At 34.6% G+C, this 22,272-nt stretch overlaps 2 protein-coding genes across 2 annotated transcripts; one reads left to right on the forward strand and one right to left on the reverse strand.

The window, feature by feature from the left end:
- Positions 1-3,494: 3,494 nt before the first annotated feature.
- On the reverse strand, positions 3,495-7,807 carry LOC115999127 (serine/threonine-protein kinase PRP4 homolog). The gene is made up of 7 exons (XM_031238904.1): positions 7,313-7,807; positions 5,799-6,633; positions 5,250-5,529; positions 5,048-5,155; positions 4,648-4,926; positions 4,375-4,518; positions 3,495-4,075 (listed from the first exon to the last, which is right to left on the reverse strand). Exons 1-7 carry the CDS (start codon positions 7,590-7,592, stop codon positions 3,911-3,913), a joined length of 2,091 nt encoding a protein of 696 aa, XP_031094764.1. The 5' UTR covers positions 7,593-7,807; the 3' UTR covers positions 3,495-3,910.
- Positions 7,808-17,614: 9,807 nt separating this feature from the next.
- On the forward strand, positions 17,615-22,148 carry LOC115999922. The gene is made up of 5 exons (XM_031239879.1): positions 17,615-17,793; positions 17,877-17,909; positions 18,015-18,237; positions 20,784-20,904; positions 20,987-22,148. The coding sequence occupies exons 1-5, from the start codon at positions 17,640-17,642 to the stop codon at positions 21,986-21,988; spliced, it is 1,533 nt and encodes a 510-aa protein (XP_031095739.1). The 5' UTR covers positions 17,615-17,639; the 3' UTR covers positions 21,989-22,148.
- Positions 22,149-22,272: the final 124 nt, after the last annotated feature.

Raw genomic sequence — 22,272 nt, forward strand, 5'->3', positions numbered from 1 at the left:
GCATATTATATTAAACAACTAGGCAGAGATTAAACATGCTCTGATACCAAATGTTAGATCAAATATACAAACATAGAAGTTGTAATAATCTAACCTTATTGCGGAAGCTAATAGGATCATGTACCTCCAGCCATAGTTGTCATATCCGTAGCATTACTTGAAGGATTGTGAGGAATATTAGAGTATTTTTGTCTACCACTTGTCTCCTGGGCAATTATGGTGTAGTTTGTGTCGCTGTACCAGGAGCAGTGGGAGGACCATTGCTTAAATAGCCTACGTGCCATCATTATAGGCTAAGTAACGGAAATCATTACTTCTGTTTAATACCACAACATAATGGCTATAAATGGCCTATTGATTTGCACCACTTAATAGTTACACTTAATGAAAAATATTACAATTTTGAGATGCGGTGATACCCAATCACAATAAAAAGAAAACAAAAAGTGTGAAGTACATTTTAATGCAATGCATGATAGATGGGATTATACCTAGTTTTGACAAATTTACATATTTCCTAATATAAAATTCATGCATAATGACAAAGTATTATGTTGTCTATGTTCAAAGTATGAATTAAAGTGTAATTATTTACAACTCAGCTCCAACTACTATGTATTTTACAGTTTACACCTTTTGTTTTTGAAGAAATTTGGGTATTAACGACTTTTTATAGTTGCAAATGTTTCAGCATATTCCCTCGAAATTCACTTGTTACAAGTAATTCTTGTTGTGAACAACGTTGTATAGAACTTGTACCATATTTCTTTTGCACGTGTACCGCTGTCTAATTGGATTGTCCACAGAGTTCCAATCATTATACCGTGGACCAGAGTCACTATGGACTTTAGTCTAATATACAAAATTTGATTTCATAAAGTACAGAATTTTTGTTATACGTGGATACATAAAAACTTAACATAATACACATACACATCGTATCGTTGACCTGGCTGAAGCCACTTCCATTTATAGTTTCATACGAAAAATACAAACTTTGATAAAAACAAAGTCTCTAATAAAGATAAATTGTTGTCAATGAAATTTTTGTCGGGTTTATAAGACCAACTCATGTTTAAATGACTCAAATCATTGTGTTTCGATATCGGTAACTAAAAGCTTAGAAAACCAGAAGTCAGAGAAGAGGAACTAACCAAACCCTTAGTTGATTAATGAAGAATGATGAACATTTGAAGAAGCATCATCATGCATATATACTAACACATCATCCCAATGAAGTGGAAGATTTTGTGCCAACCAAAAAACACAAAAAATTCCCAGAAACATAAACCNATTAAGCAAGCCTAAGAACCAGAGAAGGCACATTTATTATTATAAGTGAGCTAATTATTTAAAGCAAATCCATATGCCTTAAACAACGAAATAAGCCCAATTATAATAATTTTTTTTTTAAAGTAACTGGGCCTGGCCGAAAAGGGCCAAACCCAGCCCAACTTTATTATTCCATTACATCAGTTCCTTAAGCATTCAACTGACCCAAAACCAAAGACCTAGCTACACAACATAATCCATCCGTAGCCAAGAGAGAATTACCGGAAAACAGAGACGCGGAGAGAGGTCGCCGGCCAGAGTCCGCCGTTTGGGACACCGCCATCGCTGACGGACCGGTGTCCGTCAGTCGTCGTCGCTGCCGTTCACCGCAAGCGGCTCCGTCCACCGTCCAACGGCGAACGACCAAAAAACAGAGAGAGACGATGATCGCCCCTGATGCTCCGCTTGCCGCCGTCGACCCACTGACGCCTGCCGCCTTCTCCCCGCCCTTGCAGTCGAGCCGGAGATCGGAGGTCTCCTCCGTCACTCCCACCCGAGACAGCCATCAGATGGTGAGAAAGACGCAACCGGATGAAGAGAAAAAGAAACGCTGACCGGAATCAAGGCACCATCGCCCCTCCGCCGTTTCTCTCTCAGTCTGCCGCCGTCGTCAACTTCGCCGGCAGGCAGCCGCCGTGGCCGATCGAGGACCCGCCATCACAGCCGCCGTCGCCGATCGTGGACCCGCCGTCGCCGCCGCATCCGAACCGTCAAGGACCCAGATCAGAAAGAGAGGTTTTAAATTATTTTTACTATTAATTAATTTCGAAATTATTCCCAGATATTCAGAAAAACAATTAAACAAATTTTCCAAAATTTGTTTCTGGAAAAATTAAACATGTACATGTATACATATACGAAAACTGAAATTCTGGATATATAAACTGAAATTTGATACATCGTAGCAGTAGATACACATACTGTAATTCTTATAGCAATGCATAGATACATATGTGAAATATGTGAAAATTGGATACTGCATACATATTTTCTACGAAAAAACAGTAAAACATATACTGCATATTATATTAAACAACTAGGCAGAGATTAAACATGCTCTGATACCAAATGTTAGATCAAATATACAAACATAGAAGTTGTAATAATCTAACCTTATTGCGGAAGCTAATAGGATCATGTACCTCCAGCCATAGTTGTCATATCCGTAGCATTACTTGAAGGATTGTGAGGAATATTAGAGTATTTTTGTCTACCACTTGTCTCCTGGGCAATTATGGTGTAGTTTGTGTCGCTGTACCAGGAGCAGTGGGAGGACCATTGCTTAAATAGCCTACGTGCCATCATTATAGGCTAAGTAACGGAAATCATTACTTCTGTTTAATACCACAACATAATGGCTATAAATGGCCTATTGATTTGCACCACTTAATAGTTACACTTAATGAAAAATATTACAATTTTGAGATGCGGTGATACCCAATCACAATAAAAAGAAAACAAAAAGTGTGAAGTACATTTTAATGCAATGCATGATAGATGGGATTATACCTAGTTTTGACAAATTTACATATTTCCTAATATAAAATTCATGCATAATGACAAAGTATTATGTTGTCTATGTTCAAAGTATGAATTAAAGTGTAATTATTTACAACTCAGCTCCAACTACTATGTATTTTACAGTTTACACCTTTTGTTTTTGAAGAAATTTGGGTATTAACGACTTTTTATAGTTGCAAATGTTTCAGCATATTCCCTCGAAATTCACTTGTTACAAGTAATTCTTGTTGTGAACAACGTTGTATAGAACTTGTACCATATTTCTTTTGCACGTGTACCGCTGTCTAATTGGATTGTCCACAGAGTTCCAATCATTATACCGTGGACCAGAGTCACTATGGACTTTAGTCTAATATACAAAATTTGATTTCATAAAGTACAGAATTTTTGTTATACGTGGATACATAAAAACTTAACATAATACACATACACATCGTATCGTTGACCTGGCTGAAGCCACTTCCATTTATAGTTTCATACGAAAAATACAAACTTTGATAAAAACAAAGTCTCTAATAAAGATAAATTGTTGTCAATGAAATTTTTGTCGGGTTTATAAGACCAACTCATGTTTAAATGACTCAAATCATTGTGTTTCGATATCGGTAACTAAAAGCTTAGAAAACCAGAAGTCAGAGAAGAGGAACTAACCAAACCCTTAGTTGATTAATGAAGAATGATGAACATTTGAAGAAGCATCATCATGCATATATACTAACACATCATCCCAATGAAGTGGAAGATTTTGTGCCAACCAAAAAACACAAAAAATTCCCAGAAACATAAACCTAGCTAGGACATTGTAAACAAAGAATTTAGCAGCTGGGAAAAGAGGAAGCCATTAAAAAAAAACCTGGAATTGCTATACACGATTTCGAGGAATTCAATTATTTTGTGTATGTACTGACTACACCAAAACTGATTCGAGCCCTTCGCTCCGTTGGGAAGCCTCCGGGCCTGAGAATGGATTCCTGCTTCAAACTGATGATATAATGATGCAAAGAAAAAAAAAACAAAAAAAAAAAAACAAAAGAATCCATGACGATTGAGGATTATATCAGGAAAGCCAGGGGTGTTCTAGTGCCTCGGTAGCTGTAGGGCGCGTTATAGGATTAATCTGAAGCAGTTTCCTCACAAAGTCGACGAATAAAGGGTCCGAGACCTGTAGCTGATCCTCCAAGGATGTCTCCTCGGGGATTATGTACTCCAGTTGATTCGTCTCCTGTGAACAGAAACTCAAGAATGAAGTAAGAGATTTTGCTGCACCATTTCAGCTATATTCATAAATAATCATCAATTAGTCCCGACTTACACTTTTAGTACAATGAGCACCTCTAAAGGACTATTCGAGAATGCACAAAGTTCAACAAGCATTGATAGATATGCCGAGTAATTAGAAGTGTAAAACCTTTTCAATGATTAGCAGGCAATCGTAATTACAGTTCAAGATAGACAACATTAGGGAGTGCTAGAACTACGATGTTTCATGGATAACAGATTTCAAATTAAAAGGAAACGAACCTCATTTATATGATAAAGGTCGTATTCTTTAGTAAAATACTTGTGCGTCTCCTGCCCTTCTAATAGCATATCCATGTCGATGGGACCTAGCACTCCTATAACACGTGCAAGCAACATCGGGATTTCTTCATTTGGAAAAAGCACCTGTGAGCAAATTTGTCGGTGTTCAGTTCACGCACAAGAAGGCGGATTAAGAACAAGCCCGGGAAAACATCATTCAATAATATGAACCGAATGCATACAAAGTAAAAGTCGAGTATAATTTGGAGATACCTCTCCAGAGCATAGCTCTGCCAATACGCATCCAAGAGACCAAATATCAATTCTCTGGTCGTAGTGGAGGCCTAAGATAACTTCGGGAGCCCGATAGGACCGAGACTGTACATATAAAGACAGGTTGTCTGTCTGAAAACAACTGCTCCCGAGATCAATAACTTTTATCTCACATCTCCTATAGCTTTTGATGAGAATATTCTCGGGCTTTAGATCACAGTGGATGATTCCCAAACCATGCAAATACTCTAGAGCCACCAGGCATTGCCGGGTTATTGTCTGAAAAGGGCAAAAAACCCCTATAATAATGCTATTTGAAGTGAACTTCGTTTCACTCGTAATATATATAAATTTCCAAATAATAGAATTATGTTAAAACCTTGCTCTGATTAGAACAAACCTTTAGCCTCAACATTGTAAAATAAGGCTCGCTCCCAGATTCTCGATTGTATTTCTGAAATTCATACAAGTCCGCTCGCAAAAGCTCACAAACGATGAAGAGATGCTCCTGGATGGTTTTAACGAGTTAAAAACCGAAGAGTTACTTGATTTTAGTCATAATTGATATGTTAAACGAGCTGCCAGACTGGACCCGTGCTTACCTGATGGTAGAAGTAATCATAGAGGCGTAATATATGGCGTTCATCGCCGGGATCGTGCTTGTTTACATACTTCAGAAGTTTGATTTCATCCAAGCTCTGATCGAAAAAGTCCTTGTCGTTTTTTATTATCTTTAAGCAAACATCGATTCCCGTGTGAAGATCGTGGGCCTGAACGACTTTGCTGAAAGCTGCTGAACCGAGGTACTCCGTTATATGATATCTCCCGGCAACGATACTATTAAGAACGATAGGGAAGTCCTTGTTCTCCTCGAATCCAGTCCTGTGGATGGCAGAATAAATAAGTACAACTGTTTGCTACAAACGAACCTGCAAGAAATAAGCTCAATATCTGATCTCCATTAAAATATAGAGCACGACGACTAGCTGAAGCTATGAATCGGGACGTAATAAGCCATGTCAGTATGTCACACTCAAATGTTGTAATACTGCTACAAATTAAGAGCTCGAGCCAAGATACACTCACATTTTTATTTCTCGGTAATGAGAGTAAATTGAAGACATGGAATATGTTATTTGTGTTATATATACCTGTTTTTTCGGTGTATAATCCTTAGATTGAACACTTCATAGTCATCTTCACTAGCATTCAACATTAGAAGCTCGTCTGAAGCAGTCCCGCCTTCTTCATCTGGTGCAGCATCGGGTTCTCCCGCTTTTGGTTTGTCGTCTTTGTATTCGAAGTCATCAACGTCTATAAATGGGTAGCAATCTTTGTCAATAACCGGGCTATGAAGGTGAGGTGTGGTCTCGAGATCCCCAGCCCAATCACGGGGAGAATTCTTTTTAATAGAGTCACTGATTCGAAATTCATTGTCTCTTTCTCCCGATTGTTCGTCCAGCAAATCGTTTATATCGGTCAATTTGAGATCCACGATACCATATTCAGCAGGGTCCCCACGATACACCACTCCCGCTCCACAACAGCAAGCACAAAGCGGGGAGGAACAGCTATAATCTGCACAATCTCGCTCGCACTTCCCATCATCACCTCCTCGAGTTTGCAAGCTTTTATCGAAATGGCAATAGTCTTTCGATGTTTCATCCTTAGCGTCCCGATTGTTATCCACCGAGGTTAGAGGGTGTGTTTCGAATTCACAATCCAAGCTCAGTACATCTGCTGCACTCTGCTTCCCCGAGTCTAAGGTCATCACGAATTTATCCTCACTCGGGCCAGCAGCAAAATCTGAGCCTCCAAAATCAGGTGGCATGGCATAATCTTCATCCTTCTCCCTGTACCAGAAAAGATCATTTTGCATATCAAAATCGTGGTAATCTCGAGCCGTTCCAAACTGTGACATTCTATCAGATGATGCTTGAGAGCTCAGACACGTATCGCCACGAATTCCATATGGATTCGTAAATTCTGCAGGAAAGAATGCATCAATTCATACCAGTGAACCCCATACTACACACATAAGATCAATGGAGAAACTGCATCAAGATCATCTTTTTTTTTATTAGAAAATAAAGCAGAAATGATCAACTTATTGAGTTGAATATGAAATGCAATGCTGCATTTCAGAAACTAAAAATGGTCTGAATTCTATCATTTACATTCCCAGAAATTGAAGGCCAACACCCACAACATTCAAAGAAGATAAACCTATGAGATTTAATGTTGCATTTCTTCACACAATTCTTGAATATTCAAGAGATGTTAAGACATGCCCGCATAAGCAGCTCAGTTGGTTCATATGTAGTAGGATTGTGGACAAGAACACCAGGCATTGGTGAAATAACCTAATGGGTCACTAGTCACCGAATTAGCACAATCCTGTTGGGCCAGGGTGTGGCAAGAAATGCTAAGACATTGTAAACCTAATAATCACCAAATTAAGTTTCTAGATTTCTTTCAAAAACAAAAAAAAGTTTCTAGACTAAACAAAGAAGATTTCTTGAAGAAGAAGAATAGTACTGAATTCCAGGCCAATTGAGAACTAAAAGCAACAATCTTTTCTACCATAATCCACAGAGAAAAACATCCCTTTTTTCTCTGATCACAAAAGCTCAGAAAAAAAAAAATGAAAGCAGAAAATGAATACCAGAAGAACAGAGCTCCGTGGTTGAAGAGCCTAAGCTAACAAACTCCTCATCATCAGAGGAATGAGAGCTAGAACCGGCGCCGGAGACATCCTCCGGGCGGCGAGTGGCCGGAATTTTGAGCGGAGGAGGCGGCGGAACCATGGGAAACAAAAAGCTCTGGTAATCAAACGACCCCAATTGGGATCTCTCCATGATCTCCTCCGTCAAAGCCGACTCAGACTCGCTAAACCCATTCTTCCTCAAAAACTCCAGCACAGCCTCCACGTCAGACACCGCCATAACTAACTCCCCACCACCGGCGACGGAGAATTCAAGAACAGCGGCGGCGGAGGCGGTGGAGGCGGAGGAGAGGTGGGTTCATGGGAAAAGAGTGAGGGCAGCAAAGGGTGAGAGTCAAAAGTAGGAATTGATGATTGGAACTCCGGAATCGGGTGTCGCATGTTCCGTATGAATAAATATGAGTGCGCGTATATAGTAAGAGAGAGAGAGAAATATAGTGAGAGAAAGTAAGAAAATCTGTGTTGTTTTTTTGTTTAACGAAATGCTGTGTATTACTGACGTCAACGGGAAGTTGTGAAAGACATTATCTTACCAGCTTTGAAAAGTAAAGAAGGTGACACCTTTAATTTTATGGTTTTTTTTTTCTTTACCGCGTGTGGGTCCGGGTTAAATGTCTGACACGTGGGTCCTCGGTTTATGACCACGTGGACTTTTGACGTAATCTACGACATTTTCATTTGTTCTTCCTTAACAGCTAGTTTTCATTTTCATTTTAATTGAAATGATTACGGGATTAAAAAAAAAAGAAAACGAAAAAGTCATGTAGTCTTTGCCACGTTTTGAGGATCCTTTGTCTGTTTTGATTCCCCTTTCTATATTTTTTTAATGCTTATTCTTCCTTAACAACAAAATTATTCTCTAAGATTCATTTCTTAATATAAACTTCATTCTAAAGATCATTAACATAAAAGGTAAAAATATACTCCGTAATTTTGTAATGTAGTAAACATAAATTTTAATGTTTAATTTCTTGAGTGGTATAGTATTTTTTAAAAACTTATATGGTATTCAAGATATTCACATGAGAAGCATTTTTTACTTGAGAAAATTGGAGAAAATTTGGTCCACCATTAAGTATAACATTTTTCATTAGTCATAGTTATTGTAGTAGATAATAGTCTATAGGCGAAATACTAAACTCCGTAATAGAGATCAAATTAATAGTTTAATTTTAGGTTTTAACGCACTATAATAAAAATAAATACATAAATAGATATATTTAATAATATCAAATTAATGCGCGCGCGCACACACATATATATATTAACTATAAGTCGTGTCATTTTTTTGGCATAACCTAATTCAGTCAAAATAGTAATCAAACAAATAGTAGTAGACCAACTAGCTCGATCATTTGACGTCACTCATAGTGAGAACCATATGTGAGAGAAGGATCCTTCGAATATTTATCGAGACTTTTACTTAGAAGATTTTTTCGTTAAAATAAATTTTTTACTTTAATTATAATAAATGAGTTAATACTCAAAATTATTATCGACTATAGTGATTTTTCTCAATTCTGTCTTAAAAGACTTTGGTGTCATAAAGTAGTCCCAGAATGTTGTGTTATCGCTCAATATTGCCCTCCATTTGTTAATCCGTCAAAAGGGTGTTAAGTACATGGATAATATAGTCATTCCATATTTAGGTCTTCTCTTGGTCTCCTTCTCCTTCTCTCTAGAAAGCTTCGCGCACATGCTCTTTTGTTCTTGGTCTTCAATGGGTGCTCAAACTGATTTGTCACAGAAAATTCAGCTTGCATGCAAGTTTATTTGTGATTAAATCAGTCAACGTTATTTACTTCAATTACAGTTATTGTTTTCGATTTGTTCTTAAGTTTTTTTGGGTTTTATTTCGCTAGCGGTAACTCTCATAAGTGGCACTTTAGTTTTTCGGCGACATCATCTACTGTGTTCGCTGGGAGACTTTTGGTGATTCTTAGGCACTTCTTTGTTACTTTCCACGGTATCATTTTTTCAGTGGGTCTTCGAAATCAATAAGAGAAGCAGGGGTTCTCGATGTCTTCTTCTACGGCTGCATCCGACGTCCTTCACTTGACCGTGGTTGGTAGGCTACGGTGTTATTCTCTGGTTCTTCTACACTTAACCATTGTTGTTGGGTTAATCTATTGGAAGGATACCAAGAGAATACCTAAATATGAAATGACTATATTATCCTTGTAATTAACACCCTTTTGGCGGATTAACAAACTGAAAACAATATTGAACGATAACACAAAAGTATAGGACTACTTTATGACACCAAAATCGTTTAGAATAAAATTGAGAAAAAATTACTATAGTCGAGAATAATTTTGGATATTAACTCTATAATAAATATTTCTTATTGACATCACTTTTTTAGTTTTTTAAATAACTAAAAGCTGTAAATTAAAAAAAATAATAAAAAAAACAAGAGTCATTTTTCTCAATTTCCGAACCACTTCTACTACTTTTAACTCCTATATCATAGACATTATGTGATTAGATTCTCAATTTCAATACATAGGTTTCCAATATCGGTCATGCCATTAGTATATCTGCTAAATATGGACAAACAATAAGGGTATAGTTCATCAATCACACGCTTCTTCAACTGCCACTAAAATTAAATTTGACTTTGAGTGATCAGGTATAATAAATTTTCGAGTTAATTCTATTTTTTGTCCTAGATTTATATATGGCAGTCCACTTTTAATCTTTATTTATTAGAATATTCACTTTTGGTTCTAGTATTATTGTGGAATAATCATTTTTGGTCATATATCAGCAAAACAGTTTAGATATCGTTAAATACAAGAACATTTCGGTTTTCAATTATTGATGTTTTATTAACAAATAAACATAAAAAAATATAGCGGTTCAACATACTTTGTATAAAAAAAAAATTGAAATTTCTTTGTATTTAATGATATTTCAACGATTTTGTTGATGGGGGACTAAAAATGGTCATGACACAAAAATACTATGACCAAATGAGGATGTTCTAATAAAAATGGCTAAAAGTGGATTATCACTTATAAATTTAGGACCACAAATGGAATTAACTCTAAATTTTCAATATTAAGTACTCTATAATTACAAATTTAACAATTTTGATATTATCATTATCTTTGATTTATAAAAATTTAAAAAAAAAATCATAACTTCTACTCAAAAGTACGTTTGGGTGAAACTCACATTATGATCATAGTAAGAAAAGAACTACAAAGAGATTATTTAGGTTAAATTTAAAAAGTCAATAAACATGTAACATATCAAATTTGAAACAATTAGGTTATTTTTATAAAACGTACAAAAGTTCATTTTCTTCCAACCTGGTGAGATGGTACTAGAATCAAATAACGTGCTTCACGGACATATGTTGGTAAAGAAAACAATGTACTTGTTATTATTGAAAGATACATATGTATATAGTCACAATAAAAAGTGTAACCACAAACAAAAAAAAAAAAAAAAAAAAAAAAAAAAAAAAAAAAACAACAACAACAACAACAACATTTGAAGTCCGTGAAGAAAAAAAAAAAGGAAAAGAATTCTTAGGTCAGTTATGACTTATGTGGGTTGGTTGAATGAATTTGAGATTGATATATTAGGGGTTAATCTATTTCTTGATGGTTAAGGGATGAGTTTGCTTGCTCCACTTATTTTATGATTTGTTTCTTTTTTTTTCTTTAATATAATGCATTTTTTAGTTATGGATGTCATAATTGAAATATTATAGTTTGAGATTTTATTTATGACATCCTATCGACTCGATCGCTCGAGATGACAGTTGAAACTTTAGAGTTAATTGTTCAATAATTATGTCAATCTTTTATTATTATTATTTTTGTTGGTGTACACCATAATCTATATAGTAATATATGTTCAACAATTATGTTAATCCTAATTAGGATAAAACTCAAATTTGAGACTTTCGTCATAAAAATTAACAGTAATATTATCAAATAAGGTACCTGGTGACACTCTTTTTTATTTTATACACTCATATAATACTCTAATAATAACAATAATAGTATTCTCATTTTTTATGAGTGAATTCTAAAACTCTCTATTTAGAAAAGGTGTAAATTTTAAATTACTCGTAATAAGAAAAATGAATTTGAGTCTCGAATGGGTGGAACATAATTTTCATGATAGAGATGACCAATTCTTATTGATGGTAATAGGATAGGATATGTATATGGCAATTGATCATAATTATATTCTTTACAAGTTTGTATATTTTTCTCAATATTTTTCAGCCTAAAAAAATAATAACCCCACCACCAGAGTTCGATCCTGCGACCACCAATTTGAAATGGATCAGGTGTCATCACATTACATGATATTTGGCATTTATTAATTTAAGTGATGATCTTGTATAATTAAATGGTATTTTTTAACTCAACTAATTTTATATTCCATATTATCCTCCTTATATTAAGTGGTTGATTAATAAGTAAATTCCTTTTGGAATGTAGTGTGTAGTCAATTTACAAGTAGCCAATAAATATAAAGCATTTTATTTACACGTCAAGGGATGAGTATTATAGAGCGCATGTGATTATAATCCCATGAAAATGAACGAATTGCATTTCTTTTAAATTAAATGAAAAATTTTGTTTACCTGTGAAATTATGTGGGAGTGAAATTTTAATTTTCTCGAACCAAACATCTTGTTGGGCTGTTGGCCTTCTTGGAGTGAAATAACAAGGGAAAAATAACATCATTATCATTAATTTATAGAAAAATGGACTAATTTACCTGTATAACTAATGAATAATTAAGGAAAATGTTATATATAGACAAAACTTTTACGAATTTTTTGTCATATAATATGGGTTATGTTTACTTTATTTTCGTTGTCTATTTGTGTATTAACTTACTTTATGTAGACTTAAGTCATATCAAATGATAAAAATATTTAATACAAATTTTCGATGCATATCACATTATTGTCCTTAAAATTAAAAAAAAAAGATTTGATATGAAGAATATTTACATTCCTTATTTTGGCCCAAAAAGGAATTATTTTGATAGGTTGGTTGTCACATGGCCGGATGAATTATTCGTTGACAAATTATGCAATCCCAATTCAATCCTGCTGAATACGGAGCATCTAAGTATATTTTTAAGCAAATCCCTGTGTTTGAGCATGTGAATTTCTCATTTTCTCTATGATCATTTTCTTGTTGCTGGCTTTAATTTCTCCTTCAATATTAATGTCAAAGTCTGCAGTTTGACAAAAGTGGCAGAAAGCCCCCCAAAAAAGTTACCCAATACTCGAATAGGTGGAGCGTGATTTCCGTATTAGAAAGTCATAAGTTCAATTTTTATCAATATCTTATTGATCAATTTCATCACACATGATATTCTTAATGCTATTTATATTTCATGTGTGATTTACGAGCTATTCCCATGTATATCCTCTTAGATAGAACTTGCATATTTATTCATCATCCAAAAAAATGCAAAAAAGTTGATATATGTTTAAAAAGAAAAAATCTAACCCCGAATAGTAGTCTAAAATTACATCATTTTCCAGTTTCCAATGAAATGAGGACATGTATTTTACATAGGGATGTTTGGCAAATAGCTGTTAGCGGATTTGATTAGCAGGTTTGACTAGTTGATAGCAATATAGCATTAGCTAGTTGTAGAAAGATATTTGGTAAATTAATTGTTAGCTGATAGCAGATTACATGCAAAATGATTTTTAAGGATAAAATTTATTTTCTAAAAAAGTTGATTGAAAAAAGATACTTTCAACAGCTTTTTGAATTTTAACATTTTAGAACAATAAGCTGTTACAAAAGGCTAATTAATCAAACACTCATATTAGCTGTTTAATCAAGTCAAAAAATTAATAGTGGTCAAAGAAGTCAAAATTAGCTGCTAAAGTAACTATGTTATGAAATTGGGCCATACTAATAACGCTTTCTTTTTTTGCAAGCAATAACACTTTCTTTTAGTAGTCCAAAATCTCATTATTTTCCAAATGAAATGTAAACATCTATTTTCTAAAGTAATAAGCTTATTTGTGTGTCCATTTATTCCCTTAATTGAGCATTTCAAGCAATTTTTAGCTGCCACTCTTATTTTTAAATCGGTATTGAGTTCAAAGAGTCATATATTGCGGGAAGGTAATAAGTGTGTTAATAAGTGTTAATTCCATAAATGGTCATTCGACTATTGTCTTTTATCAATTTTTATTTTTCGACTTTTAATTTGATCAAAGTTAGTCCCTTAACTATTGATTTTGTACCAATTTTGGTCCTTCTGTTAAATCTATGTTAAATAAGTGTTAAAATTGAGGGTAAAAAATGTAAAATCAAATATCTGAGATAGAAGATTATACTTTGACCTATTCAAATATCTGAGATAGTTATAATTGGTTTTACATTTTTACCCTCAATTTTAACACTTATTTAACATAGATTTAACAGAAGGATCAAAATTGGTACAAAATCAATATTTAAGGGACCAACTTTGGTCAAATTAAAAGTTGAGAACAAAAATTGGTAAAAGTCAATAGTCGAAGGACTATTTCTGGAATTTGCTCGTGTTAATAATATCACAAATTTGTGTCAATTGAGTGACTAGAGTATAATAGTGTTTGACCAATCACTTATTGTCCATTTAATTGGGAGCTATTAATTAGTACTTAATCCAAACTAAAAAAAAAAAAAAAAAACTATTTAGAGTTTTTAAAAAACAAGAATTGCCAAAAAGAACAAAAGAAATAAATTTAATGAGCGGTGGTCCAAAGGGAGAAAATTGAATAAAATAAATATAAGATGGAATTAATTGATGCAAAAGGAAGTCCATGATAACAGTTGATTAGTATTATTAATAGGGGGAAGAGAACCTACTTTTGCACGGGAGAGGATGAACATAAATAATTACAAAGTCATTTTTAAGCGGGTAGGGTAATCGGCTATGTACAACCTTGACTTATTATCTTTTTATGATCCTTTATTGACTAGAATTACAATGCAAATTTATTCAGTGCACATATGTTGATAGTGATTGTGAGTTTTCATTGTCATCCAAAAAATAAATAATTACAATATATTTTTTGAGGTGATCGAATGGATGATGTATAATTCTCCTATTTGAAGGTCATGCAGTTAAGTTTTGCTAATTCCTTATTGGTCCAGTCTATCGTACGAGATCTTTCTAGTACTTCGTATGATATACATCACTTATATAATTTGTAAACTATTACATATAAACTAAATTTATTAAGTATACATTCTTAAATAGTAATTGTAATTTTCTGCCATTAAAAAAAAATAGAAGAAGAAGAGAGAGGAAGAAATAATTAGAACGACCCACCTCTCACCATAATTTGGTTCCACACATTGTTTGGCATGCACTCTTTCACTTTTGGGTTTTCTTTTCCATGTGCCATACCACTCATTGATGGCTTCCCCTGCCGGCTGGGGTGGGTGCCCCTAGCTTCTCATCTTTATGTTAAATTAAATCCCCATTTAATTGTTAAAAGTTTTGTGATCGAATAACATAGTTATATATTTTTAAATAAGAGGTCTCATGTTCAAATTCCAATCTCAGAATTCAGTAATTTGAGAAATAATACTATATTGTAACAAAGTTAATATTACTCAAAAAAATATCCCCATTTAATTAATCCTACATGTTTAGGGAAAAAAAAAATCCAAACTAACTTTTGGTTAAAGTTGTTTTATTTTTCAAAATGTTGGTCGTGGTGGTTAACTTACCAAGGAAATAAAGTTTATATATGAAAAGAACAAATTAAAGCAATCATGATTCCCCAACATGATTATGTACCTTAAAAAGGACTCATAATGTCATATCAAGGTTATTAGTGCAATTAATGAGACTGCCAAACGTTAGTCTTGCATGAAGAAAGACTCGAGTAGTAGTATTCACTATTCAAGGATTTCACATCAAATCATCTAATGTATACTCTACTCATAATTGTAGTTATAATGAAGTTTGTATCCAAAGATTTCACATTATCAAATAATGTATATGCGATTATAAGTTAGTTAATAATACAATTGTAAAATTATATATGTGATTTAAACTGAATTCATATTTATTTTAAAGAAGTACAAATATTAGGCATACACATGCAATCAAGTTAAGCCTTTTTCTTATTATATATATTATTAAAATTTTATTTATAATGTATTATTAATTAATAAATAAAATACGATATTCATGATATACTTCTTTTTTTTTCAAATGAAAGAATTTATTTTAATCACAAAGAAATAAACAAAGATCAAGGAATGACATAGACCAAACAGTCAAACACTGACAATATAATTGGTTCACGAAATGATTTTTTTTATTTTTTTTTTATTTTTTATGAATAGGAATCATATTCCGTTAGAGACTAGAATAGACAAGAAATAAAATAAGAAATTCATTCCATTGTTTAGTTCATAAAAAATAGGCTTTAATTAAATATTACGGAGTATAATAAAAAATATTAATATAAATTAGGTCTTTCAAAAAATAAGCTATGCATTAAAACTTGGAAATAGATAGCGTAATATCAAGCCCTCTTTGACTCTTCATAATAGCTATTATCCTTGGAGGGGAAATAGCTTATTTTAAAAAATATTATCCTCGTTAGTAAGTGATTTAACAAACAATGAAATAGATGTCTTTGCAAGAGCACAATTCTATTTCTACCCTATTTGATAAACTAATTAAACGTGCTGACAAAAAAACATAAATAAACCCACATAAAAAACAATACTTCATAATCATACTTAATTTACTTGCTTCTTTTTTCTATTTTTTTGAACACAAAAACCACAATATATTTCATTAGCATCTCAAGTCATTACACAAAACCCACAATTTACTTGATTCTTAAACATTATACTCCAAATTATTGTATTTGTTGGGCTTATTTGATAAGAAGGTATTCATTGATGGGGTATATCCATTACATTAACACACATACACACATATATATAATATTAATTGCCCTAATCAATGCTAAATAAAATAATCCTGTTGACTAATGATTAGTTAACCACAAATTAGGTTGTGAATGGTGATTGATACCGATTGAAAAAGGAAAAGATTCTTTCATTAATTTATATAGTTGAATTGTCATTTGTCACTCAATCTAATAATAGTAGCATTTGGTATTTATTAATTAGGTAACACATCTTAGTATTTCCCATGGTCCACCTAGGTTGTTCATTCGATAAAGAAGAAAACATCATCAACAGTTGGTAATAATAGTAACTACAACAACAATAATAAATAATAGTAATGGACATTTGTAAAGAGCTAGTCAGTATTAATGCCAATAGCATTGAATATGACCAAGAGTGATTGCAAAAAATTAAAAGATTTGTACTGAGTGCAATGGAGACATTACATTCTTTTGACCTTGGACTTCCTGTTCGCCGATTACTTTGTTGCCTGAAATTTTACCGGCAGGTTGTCGGAACCCTAATGACCTATGATAGTAGGTCATTAATCAATTTTTGGACTTCAATACATCAAAATAAATTTTTAATGCGTGTAATTGAACATCTAAAAAGTTTAGGAGGGCTAATTGACTTTTTTATTAAGGGTATGTTTGTAAAGCAGGAAAATGACTTATGAAAAATGAGTCATTTTTCGGAAAAATGAGTTCATTTTCGATGTTTGGATGTAGTCTGGAAAACTGTATGTGTGTGTTTGGTTTATTTTCCGGAAAATGAGTGGAAAATGTATAATTATATATTTTTATTATTTTATTTAAAATATAAAAATATATAAACTAATAATATTTATTAGAAATTAGAAATAATTTTACAGAAAAAGGTCGCACGAAGCTATTTTCCGTTTTCGGAAAATGACTTCCGAATTTTTTGTCCGGAAGGCATTTTCCGGAAAAATGAGCTCACTTCTCGTGGTCAACAGAAATTGTTTTCCGTTGATCACATTTTCCGGATGTTGCCAAACACCAAAAGTTTTACGAAAAATAATTTCCAAAAATTATTTTCCGGATTACCAAACACACCCTAAAGTTCGAGAGCCTATTTGACCATTTTTCCTTTATTTATTAACATTATATTTAACATATTTACTATTGGGCCCACCCAGTTAATTGGAGTTTTGAATTTGATCATTTTACAGGCCTCTCAAATAAGCCCAATTGATTATGTATTGGTGGGCTTATCTCACTGTTTAAAGTCCAATAGATAGTGATGACGATCTCTGAGAGGAGAAAAAGCTTGCTGTACCGTTTAATTAACAGCGAGTTCTTGACTTTATTACGATCATGCCCCTAGGAACTCTTCACTCTCGCTGTTCACTAGTGCTGAGCAGCATGGCATCGCTCTCGCCGGCACCCGGCCCGAAGACCCGCTCCGTCGAAGACATCTTCAAAGACTACTCCGGCCGCCGCACCGCCGTTCTCCGCGCTCTCACTCGAGGTAAGCCACCGCTGTTTTGCGATGTATAGACGCATACATATCGTTGTATCTGTATGCTGATTCTTTGTTTTGTGTATTCTCAGATGTGGATGAGTTTTTCTTAATGTGCGATCCAGGTTAGTTGTATAGACACGCGTGATCTGTTTGATTGTATGTGCATTTGAGGAGGATTTTCATTTTTTTTTTTTAAATTTTCTGTTGTGCGAATTGGATTTGTGTAGAGAAAGGGAGTTTGTGTTTGTACGGACTCCCCAACGAATCGTGGGAGGTGGATTTCCCGGTGGAGGAGATCCCGCCGGAGATTCCGGAGCCGGTGATGGGGATCAATTTTGCGAGGGACGAGATGGTCAAGAGGGATTGGCTCGGATTGTTGGCTAAGCACTGCGATTCGTGGTTGATGGCGGTGGCTTTCTATTTCGGTGCCAGGCTCAATCAAAGTGAAAGGTAGATTGAATTTTGCGCCAGTACTCTTTGCATGCTGAATTTTAGCTGCACAGGTTATAATTTAACTTGCATAGTTGCATTTGTTAGATAATCTGACTCTGAATCCTGTGATGATTTATTGTTCAATGCAAAAGTTTTTGAAGATCAGTTTGATCCTCTCAACTCTTGAATAATTTTCATTATAGGGAGTGTAAATTACAGTGCTGATGGAGTAGAGAGTTGTTGAATAGCTGTTTTTTAGTTAGCTACTGCTGGAGCTATGATCCAAATGAGTTCAGTTCATTCTTTTGACAATATAATCCAATCATTAAGCACAAGAATGCACTGGGAAAATCTTGGGGTTTGCTTGTACCATAGGCTTCCAAATTGGCATGTTTAAAGCAGTGTTGCAAAAATTGGCATAGGCACTTGACGCCACTAGGTTGATGTGTATTCTGATGTAGGCACCCATTTAGACGGCCATCCAACTAGTCGGCCATTTTTCCTCTTTGCGCTGCAAGTTCTCACCCCGTAGTTGTCCATCGTATTGGTGGGCTTGTAGCTCCCCGCCTCACCCATCGCCTTCGTAGAGCCCCTTGCCTTGTCGAATGGTTGGATTTCCTTCACGCATCAAAGCCCATCGTCGTAACTCACTATTGCCGTGCACTGGACTTGGGAGAAAAAGAGGAGAATTCGAAAGGAGAAAAGGGAAAATTAGGGTTGAGAGAGAAGAGAGAGAAGAGGAATTTGGATATTATTACTCAACATAAACATAACCATCCATATTTGGGAAGCTAAATACAATCGCAAAGTAGCAGAACCAATTCCCCTTTTTCAGGGATACAATCGCACAGCTAAATCTCAGGGATGGTCAATACGACGCCGTCTGAAGGAGAGCATAACTGACTCCAACGGCTAGCTCGAAACGACGTCGCGAGCGTAACTGACTCCAACGGCTAGCTCGAAACGACGTCGCGAGGATAAGTGGTAACGGCTCTTTCAACCACCTCCGTCAAACGACATCGTCTGGTCTCTGTTTGCCTCTTGTTTCCCTTTCCATTCCCGCACCTTCTCTATCTGTTAAACCACCTTCCCGGTTCATTGCATGCTGCTTGGAAGTTGGAAGTCATCTACTCATCGCCATTGCTGAAGCTGAAGAGAGATGGTATGCTTCATTGGTGGAAATATGAAATTTTGGGACTTGAAATTAGGGTTAGATTTTGTCTTTGGAGAGTTGGGGCTTGGATTAAACTTTTAAGCTTTGGGCTAGACTTTTAAGTTTTGGGCTAGGGTTAGGCTTTAATGCTTTATTGTTTTATTAAATGTAATAAAAAAATAATTTTATTGAGGAACCTAGGCGGCGACTAGGATCCCATCCACCGCCCGATGAGCGCCTAGAGCCTTTTACAACCTTGGTTTAAAGTATTTACTATTTAGATATTGAAACTTAGAGTCATTAAAGTAGAAGATATGCAAAATGGATCCAAGCCTGTGACTCAATTCAACAAAACAAATGCATCACTTGGAGACACGCAAAAGAATATAATTGAAAAAATATCTGTAAGTAGAAAAAGTTAGAATGACTGAGTGGACTTCTGGACTATGAAACCTTATGTCAAACTGATTTCACCATTAAAAATGGGTGAAACAACTGTTCAACTTGGAGGAAAATGAGAAGCAAAGAGAATATATCTAATCAAAGTATCAAACAGAAATAACTTCTATAGGTGTTGCTTCAATTGTGGATTTTACTGACGAAGGGTCCAAAACAAGGGCATTCATGGGGTTCTGTGATCTACTGACAATTGGATGGAACTAGATTTTAGAAATAGGGTGATATAAGAGTTTGCACTTGGTTTAGTTGGGTGATTGATGATGTACCGGTATGCTAATATGTTATTACCACTACAAGATTGAAATTGCAAACTGCAAATTTTGTTTTTTTTTTTTACTTTCTTTCCTTTCTCTTCTCTTGGGTATTGCAGTTTTATCAAGTGTTTCCCATATCATATAGAGAGGTTAAGTGCTGAAAAGTAAATTGTTCTTTGATACTCCTCAAAATAAATCTGGTGGTTTCAAAATTGTGGGCTTCTGTAAAATGTAAGATATAGTACCAATATTTCAGTAGTTTGTTTTACTTTTAGCTTATAATAAAACACTAAACACAAAATTGAGTTCTAATAAGACCCAAAACATTTACCTTCACTTTTAGACTGTTCATAACCCTGTGATTTTGGCTGCTGGTGGTTTTGACACCTATTGCAACATACTCTGACATATATACACAGATATCCATGGAGACGGAAGCACTCTCAATTTTCATGTTACTACATACGCTGAACTTTGGACCATTCATTATGATGAAGTGAATAATTTTCTAGATTTGGTTGTTGAATGGACTGTCCAGAGTCAAAATTACAACTGTCAATTTTAGAATGTGTTTTCAGCTTCCGAATTCATCATAATACTTGTTTTATTTCTTTTTTATCCCCCCTCCTTTGGTGTCATTCCTGAAATTATTTAGCTTAATGTTATTATCCTCTGGGCATTGTTTGTTCAATCAACAGAGAGCATTTGTTTGACCTGATAAATGATCAACCCACCATCTGTGAAGTCTTGAAAGAGAAGAAACCTGTAAAGCGGAAATGCAATGCTAATATTGGTAGCAAATCCAAAACTAATTTCAAGGTGACTTTATGAAGTCCCAAGTACCTGTTCCATGCATGTTATCACCATGAACTTCTGACTTATATCATCACTTTACTTGCAGAGAAACAAACAAGGGAAGGGAACTCCAAGGATGCAAGATAGCCATGATGAGGATAAAGATGAACAGGTTTGCAGGATCTGTGTAGCCAATGACAAGGAGAATGAGTTCTGGGTGTGCTGTGCCCTATGTCAAGGGTGGTTCCATGGCAAGTGTGTGAAACTTACGCCAGCCAAGGCCAAAGGTATGAAAAAATACAAATGCTCCTTATGCAGAAGTAAAAAGGCAAAGGGAAATGCAAAGATGCATGAGAGCCATGGAGAGAATAAAGGTGAAGATGAAGACAAAGCAAGCAGAACTATTTGTGGGATCTGTGCGGAAAATTACAATGATAATGAGTTTTGGCTTGTCTGTCATTTATGCGAAGGGCGGTTTCATGGCAAGTGTGTGAAAATTAAACCCTCCAATGCCAGAAAAATGAAAGAATACGTATGTGGTTTTTGCAGCAACAAAGCAGTAAAGGGGAACGCAACTATGCAAGAAAGTCATAGAGTGAAAAAAGATGAAAGGGAAAAGGGAAATGCAACAATGCAAGAGAGCCATGGAGAGGATAAAGATGAAGACATGGATGATTCTGTAGGAAATGCTACTTGTGGGATCTGTGGGGCAAATGAAAAGGAGAGTGAATTCTGGATGCACTGTGACTTTTGCGATGGAAGATTCCATGGCAAGTGTGTGAAACTTACACCAGCCAAGGCTGAATGTATCAAAAACTACAAATGCCCCTCTTGCAAAAATAAAACAGAAAAGGGAAATGCAACGGTGAAATGCCATGGAGAGGAGAATGATAAAGACAAGGATGATAAAAGCAATACTATTTGTGGAACGTGTGCAGAAAATTACAATGCTAATGAGTTCTGGATTGTCTGTGACTTATGTAAGGGTTGGTTTCATGGCAAGTGTGTCAAAGTTACACCAGCCAAGGCCAAAAGAATGAAGGAATTCAAATGTGGTTTTTGCAGCAACGGAAGGGGAACGACAATTGCAAGAATGCAAGACTCATAGAGAGCGTAAAGATGAAAGGGAAAAAGGTAAAAGGGAAATGCAACAACACAAAAGAGACAGCAAAGTTCGTGGATCTGCCCAGTACATTGCAATGACAAGGAGTTCTTAGTTAATTAACAATATATATATATATTTTATAAGCTGTAGTGGCTTTGATACCCATGCAAGTGACCTTTAGTTGTTAGTTAATTAACAATATATATATATATATATATATATATATATATATATATATATATATATATATATATATATATATATATATATATATATATATATATATA

Source organism: Ipomoea triloba, chromosome 12, assembly GCF_003576645.1.
Source record: "Ipomoea triloba cultivar NCNSP0323 chromosome 12, ASM357664v1".
Classification (NCBI taxonomy): domain Eukaryota; kingdom Viridiplantae; phylum Streptophyta; class Magnoliopsida; order Solanales; family Convolvulaceae; genus Ipomoea; species Ipomoea triloba.